The sequence below is a fragment of the Rissa tridactyla genome, chromosome 3 (genome assembly GCF_028500815.1).
Source record: "Rissa tridactyla isolate bRisTri1 chromosome 3, bRisTri1.patW.cur.20221130, whole genome shotgun sequence".
Taxonomy (NCBI): domain Eukaryota; kingdom Metazoa; phylum Chordata; class Aves; order Charadriiformes; family Laridae; genus Rissa; species Rissa tridactyla.
This window is the reverse complement of record NC_071468.1, coordinates 66,488,179-66,495,271: the sequence shown is the minus strand read 5'-3', so window position 1 is coordinate 66,495,271 and position 7,093 is coordinate 66,488,179. Positions and strand designations below refer to the sequence as shown.

General features: G+C 42.6%; 1 protein-coding gene across 1 annotated transcript; it reads left to right on the top strand.

Annotated features, from left to right (window-relative positions):
• The first annotated feature begins 1,469 nt into the window (after nt 1–1,469).
• Nucleotides 1,470–6,381, top strand: SMLR1 (small leucine rich protein 1). Its single transcript, XM_054196305.1, has 2 exons — nt 1,470–1,698; nt 4,943–6,381. Exons 1-2 carry the CDS (start codon nt 1,566–1,568, stop codon nt 5,053–5,055), a joined length of 246 nt encoding a protein of 81 aa, XP_054052280.1. The 5' UTR covers nt 1,470–1,565; the 3' UTR covers nt 5,056–6,381.
• Nucleotides 6,382–7,093: the final 712 nt, after the last annotated feature.

Sequence of the window (7,093 nt, the reverse complement as noted above, 5' to 3'; positions counted from 1 at the left end):
AAGGCAGAATAAGATGCAATGGTTAGAAGCCAAAGCCAAACAAATATAAGCATGAAATAAGGCACGCTCCATTTGTTCTTTCATCAATCACAACAGCAGGTGATTAACAAAACCAGGAATTTGCCTGCAAACATGATATTCTCCATCACTTGTTGTCACAAAAGGAGAATCTCAAATATGTTACAGCTAAAAAAAAAAAAAACAAACCTAAAATAATTATTAGGTGAGGTTTCTTTGCCTTTTGAATACAGAAGGCGAAGAAAATAGAGCGAACACATAAATCCCTCTTTCCCCTGAAAATCTACAAATCTATTACATTTCCCATTGGCTCCAGCCTACCCACCTACCTAATTAGTCAAGCAAATCTTGTACATCCTTTCTGGATGCCCAGAGAGAACTGCTCTCAAAATGTTTTTTTTTCACCTTGGGCCCATGGTTCAATTTCATATTTGGGAGGTATTAAAGAAGTAAAATCCTCACCATCTCTCCAATGCACATGAAATGAGCCAGATTTTTTGTGCATGTCACAGCAAGCTGCTGAAGCCACAAACCCACAGTGCTTAATGTTACCTGATGCCTTCAGTAGACATCAGATTTGATAAGCCTGAACTCAATGTTCAGGTAGACTAACCTGATCTCCAACAACCTGAAGCACGTCTCTGCTGCAATTCAAGCACGCGGGCAGGTCAAGCTGTGAGATTCTGCATTGCCCCCAAGTGAAGTCAATGCAGCCTGCATGAAATAGTACTTCCAAGATGTCAGGTCCACTACCCAGGTATTTTCAGAAACCTGCAGGTATAGGGAAGGGCCATCAAATGACTAATCATCTTTTTAAACCAATCAATTCATCCTAGTCACAGTTCTGCCATAGGCTGGTGACCAGATGGGAAAAACCGAACACCTCAAACCCAGTTACTTGAATGTTTAAAAGGTTCTTGAGTCCTTTGTACCCCCTGCAAAAATATCGCGTATTTTCAATTTCGCTGAAAAAGAAACTGTCCTGAGTTTCACTGTTCTGCAGCTGCTCTTTGGAAAAAACGCTGTTGGCACAGCGCCCACGCGGTCGCTTGCTGGCTGCCTCAGTGGTCTGGTTTGAAAACTCTTCCGAGCAGAGACCTCATGTATACCTGTGCGGTTTGTATAACAGGGTCTTCACCCTGAGCAAGCGTTTGAGATCTATTGTAAAATTAATAATATATCTAGAAAGAGGGTGCTTATTATTGAGAACAGCCTGTACAACATTAGCAGGTGACGGAACCTATATTGCTCAAAAGCAGCAGCTCAGACATACTGAGCTCTGCCCAGCCCGACATATCCAAAGGTTTCAAAGCCCTGCATTACTTCAATATGCCCTTTTAAACTTTGTGGTTGAGTAACTTCGCAAATGAACTCCAGTCCTACTGGGAATCACAAGCCTACACAAACAAACCAAAGTCCAAAAAAAGATAATGGCCCGAGCAAAGGGCAGAACGTGGATGCAGGGAAAAAAGGAAGAAAGCAGGATAAATAAGGTCCACACTTGGAGATCCGAAGGATCTTGCTCAGCACGGTTGCCATAGAGGAAAATGAGCGCAAGTTACATATTCTCGGAGTTTTTGAGGGAGCTGCCAGGCTACATTCTCTTTGGTTGGATCTTTATGCCTGTGACTTTACTCCTGCTGCTGCTAATTGCCTACTTCAGGATCCAACTATTAGAAGGTGAGTCAGGCTTGGGGGCAATGAATGGGTAGACGGACAAAACTTCTCATTCAATAAGCTACAGTTAGGCTTGTACCATTAATTGAACTGAAAAGAACTATGATCATAAACAATTTTATGGAGTGGCACTGCACTTTAGACAATTTTCTATTTGAAAAACGTTATGGGAATTTGTTTAGAACTTGGACTGAACCCTCACTTAAAACCCTGTAATTTTACATACCATACTATAGAAGATTTTACACCATACACTACACAATAGAAGGGGCAATCAAAAGGGAGAAAAAGAACAGAGTGGTTAAAGTACAGATCATTTTCCTCTGTGCTTTCACCGTGCAAGTCTTCAGTGAGCCAGGTAACAGCACTTACTTACATGCTGTAAGTAGCTGGTTATTGAGTACCCGTCTGTGTTCTTTCAAAGGTACATATTTGCTTTTAAATCTGTACCTAAATGCACATTTGCCATGTTGCTTTTTCTATTTTAAAATCAGCTTATACTCACTTCAAAAAGAATCTGTCCTCAGAGTAAAACCAAAACAAAAACCAGCCCTTCCAAAACATGTTCTCGCAGACACTGGGCTGAGCTTGTTCCTCAGATTAGCTGCCTTTTGAACCTTTCCTCCATAGGGACTGCTGGGGGAGCTACGATGACATCCTAGATTTCCTCTGTAAACTTCAGATGCTTCTTGGTCCAGCTTGTCCCTGCCTGGGACAACAGTCCACAATGCACGTGCCACATGTTTCGGCTCTAGCAGCTCACCTGTGATCTCAAAAGCAGAGACTTGGATAGGGCAGACAGGACAATCCTGACCACAGGGCTCTGCAGATAAGCGGAGACATTCACCCCAAGCTGGCTCGAGGTGCATCAGCCCCACAGGAGAAGGCTAGATTTACCCACCAGTGCAAGGCTAGGGAAGAGCCCTACCTAGATGCCACATCAAGCACAGTAATTTGTACATTCATTAAGCTTGCTCTATCCTGCAGCCTTCTGGAATCCTGAAAACTTGGCAATTTAACACAATTTATACAGTTAGAAGGTCACACACACCCAGAAATGTAGCATGAATTCACTTCCTACTTTGTATCTCCAGGCATTTAGACCCGAGGCTTTAACAGAGAGGAAGGGTGTCTGTTTGCATACAAGTGTACACCAGAAGTTGCCTTCAAGTTGCTAAGACTCAAACATTGCCTGTTCAAGACATGCTTTCAGATGCTGAATTAATCAAGTAGGGAAGCCTGTTCTGCATGCCTAACCCAGCGCTGCCTTCGGCTATAAATTATCTGTAGAGCAAGGTGCTGACAGCTTTTCACACACTAGTAAACAACTACCAAAAAATGGTGTGGTGCCAAAACATCATGCAATTCAATATCCGTGAGGGAATGGGAAGGCTAAGTATTAAGAGCTTTTTCTTGAAAAAGGTTGAAATGGAAGCCAATGAAATTATTGCATTAGACTTTGGATAAAAGTGGGGATTCTCCCTTTCAGCAAATAATCATCTCTGTGTCCATCTGTGATGGTTAGACATTGGGTATTATGAAATAATACTGAGATACTACTGACTCATTCTTAGCTGGTGATGCTTTTGCTTTTCTATTCCAGCTAGGAAAAGCAGGTGGGTTACAGATCCCATCAGTTCGGGTATTTTGTTGAGGCTCAGACAACAGTTCCCTCAGCCAAAAGAGCCCATGTGAAACACCCCACAGATGTTCGCATTTGTGCTGCCTGAGCAACTGCTGAACCGGGCCGGCCTGCCCCATTTCACGGTCCCCAAATCTTTCTTATGGCTGCACTTTTCTGCACATCTGGAAATAATCTGCAGAACCAGATGTTAAATCTTCCGTCTCTTAAAGCACAGAATTTTTAGCTTTGGATTTGTAGTGAATTTAAGTAAGTAGCGATTTCCTAAATTTGCTGAGATTAGCAATCAAGGCTTTAAGAGAGAGAGGTGAATGGAGTAGTTGGCAGACTAATTTGCCAAAGGAATATTGCTCTCCTTTTCATAACCGAGAAGGATGCTTGAAAGGAATCACCTGGCTGTTCCGTGCCTCGGGGAAAGAGATTCTCAGTTTGCAGATCACAGGTGTTCTGACTGGCATTCTCAAGAGGATGTGAGATGAATTCCTGCCTGCATAATGCTTTGGGCATCACAGTCCCAGTTCTACCTCCAAGCCCTTCTTTTGCTCGATCTGAGACTGCCAGAATCCAACCTACCACTTAGGCCTCCAGCCAACTCACATAAATCATCCCGAGCAGCTCCCCCTGAACAGGCAAGCGGAGACAGATTCAGTTCAGACCATCAGGTGAGCAGAACAACTAGCCACAGATAAGCACGGCAACAGACTCGTTCAAATGCCAACCCTCCCTCTCTGACCAAACCTCAGAAATTCCGCAGGCTTTAGGTGCCTATTACCTTAGATGTCTTTTAAAAAAATACAATAAAATCAAATTTGCATTACTAAAAGCAAGGCTGTCTTGTTTCATGGTCAAATAAGCATTTCATTTTTCTCTGCGCAGCAAGAGAGGGGCTCCATGTAATTATATTAAAACCCGCCTTAATATCATCCCTTCAAGATTCATTAAAAATAAAGCTAAATCTAACAAACAAAACAGCACACCTCTCCCCTGAGCAGCTAGCAATGACAAGGGAAGCTAATATCCCGTGACAAAATGTTTTATGCTAACTGGCCTTGGGTTTTTTGGGGGTTTTTTTTGGTTTTTTGGGGTTTTTTTTTTGTGTGTGTGTCTTCTCTGTTTCCCCATCCCACTCCAAATATTCTCCTATTCTCCAAGGCTCTGATGACACGCTCCTGTTCTGAAGATGGCAGGTTATGGGGGCAGAGATCATTTTTCTGTTCGGTTTGTACCACCGGCAGCATCGGGAGGATCAGGCCAGTTTGAGGCTCCCACGGCACAAAGCGGAACACAAACTGCCAGTACAAGCTAACTGCTCTCCTGGCTGCCATTTAAGGATTTTATTCTGATTGAAAGCTGGTGGAGGTAGAGGAGAACACTGTGTTTCTATTGATGTCAACAGAGTTAGTGTCAGGGCTTCACTGGGCATAGGCACAGTCCTAATCTCGGACTCAGAAGACTTTCCTCCAGGAGCATGATACTCTGATACTTGCATGCTGCTCAGGCACCTTCAATTTAGTGAGATTAGTTTTTACTAATATGTGCCAGCTCCTTTTCTTTATAAAAATTAAGCACTGCAAAGTATTGTGTGTTGTTTGGTTTATTTTTCAGTTAATGAGGAACTGGCCATGGCACAAGACCCCACAAAGGCCTTCCTGAATTACCACGGCCAGTGGCAGAAACCCAGGAGATCTGGGCCGAAAGAGAAGAAATGCAAGAACTGAAGGACATTTAAGGGAGTCTCATGTCTCACGAAGCAAGCTTAAACCCAGCCCTCAGCTCTGCAGGTTTAAAAATAACCAGCTGTAGATAAATACCAGGGAGGAAAACAAAACGGAGCGGAGATTAGCGCTGTGCCATACAGATGAAACAGCTGCTGTCGTTCAAAAAGGTCGTTTAACAGTTTTGCTTTCTCACATGAGGGCAAGCAAGCCGCACTTTAAGCAACTCACCGCACACCAGAGACCTCCTGCAACGTACTGTGTCAGTTCCCTTACAGGACACAGGATTTGGGGGGAGGGAAGGCACCTCTCTCACTTTCCCTTCCCTAGCCTAATGAGAAGAAAGCGATGTAACAAGCTCCCGAGAGAGATGAGCTCGCCTGTACAAGGAAGGCAGTCTTGTTAAATGGAAGACGCATAAACAGCAAGTTCATAGCAAGCACTGACATCTAGGAAATTGAGAAGGATGATAAAGGGGAACTGACTTTTTTTTTTTTATTAGCTTGTATACTTTGGGAAAGATTGTAGGGTTTGTAAAGTATGCTTTCCATAGAATTTGGAAGGAAAATATAACAGTGATGGGAAACAAAAGGACTTCTCTGTGCTAAATTTTGAAACCATGAAAAGATTCAGTCAGTATTCTGTAAAGCAGTTATTATTCTAGTTTAAGGACAAATGGATGATTTCTCAAATTAAAAAAAAACCCACAAGTATGGAGTTTTCTTTTTTTGCGTGTCATTTGTCACACATAAAAAAGAAACCCCAGAACATTCTCCCTCCCCCCCGCCATTAGCTGTAGATGTACAATTTTTAGTGCACCTCAGATAGATTGACTCTGATTGACCCACAAAAATGCAACTCAAACTGTTTGAAAGTACTACTGCCTTTTGGCTTCTCCGTTTCTGACTCTCAAGTTTAAACCCAAACTGATGAAGAATGAGAAGTGACTATCATTACTGTCCCTGATAGTCACTGTCCCTATCTGCTAGCAATCGCTGTCGGCAATTACCTTTCATTACAGCTGTTTGTCATTACCCACCCTGCAAGAACAAAACGGATAATGCCTTGTCTGAGATTATGTGTGTTTTTGCGCAATCTCAGTTCTCATAGACTTTTAAGAACTCCATTGAATCATTTTATAAAAACACCGAGGCCATGACCACGGGTTTAAGAAACACTGTAATTTATTGAAGCCTATGAGATGAAAACAGGATTCAAACAGAAAGTACCTTTACTGTATGTAAGTCCTCTATCACATTTTAATACTATCCTATTTTTAAAACTACTTAATGCATCACCACTGGTTTACACATCTACACAAATAACATAGAACATATTGCATTGAGCAGGTGAAGAGCCAATTGTTTGTTATTGGGAAAGAGCACTTGTATAATAAAAGTAAAGGTTAGAATGCTTAAATGCAAGTACCTATAATTCAATCCAGTAGTCTCTATTTAGGTTCCCAAAAGAATTACCTCTGTCTGAAAAAGCAAAGTACTTTGTAGTTCCATTTGAAATCAGCAGAAGGTGCTGGGGGGAAAAAGCCAGGCAGTTATTCAGAAGTCACAGCGCTAACATGAATAGCAAAAGTTAAACCCAAGATAGGCACATGGACTTCGACTCCTCAAAGGACGCAACCCTGTAAGAGAACCACAACAAAACCCACAAGAGCAAAGACAGTAAAAACAAGTTTATCTCAGTCAGCTGGCAGAGGAATGTGCAGTTCAATTGCAAGGCTCCCCACCTCCAGCTGGCAATTCACTCCAGATGCCCATTAGCAGGTTCTCTGTGTGTTCAAGATGCCCCACCTGCCATCATGCCACAAGTGCTTTCTTCTGATTTTACTCTTTGTATGAGCTTGTTCTTCCTGGTAAAAGCGTGCAGTCCTTCAGTTCTTAAACTTCACACCAGAAACTTCATTTCACTAGTGAAAAACATGATGTGTTTCAGAGACCAAAAGGGAAGAAGCACTCCAAAAGCAGCTCTCAAACAGGGAATGGCAACAGCCCCCCATCGCCCAGCTGCTGAGCGGACCTTTCAT

Bases quoted from the DNA above. Each gene is read 5' to 3' on its own strand.
- SMLR1 (XM_054196305.1), top strand. From the start codon at position 1,566: ATGAGCGCAAGTTACATATTCTCGGAGTTTTTGAGGGAGCTGCCAGGC. The intron at 1,699-4,942 runs GTGAGTCAGGCT...TTTATTTTTCAG, and splicing joins CAGGATCCAACTATTAGAAG to TTAATGAGGAACTGGCCATG.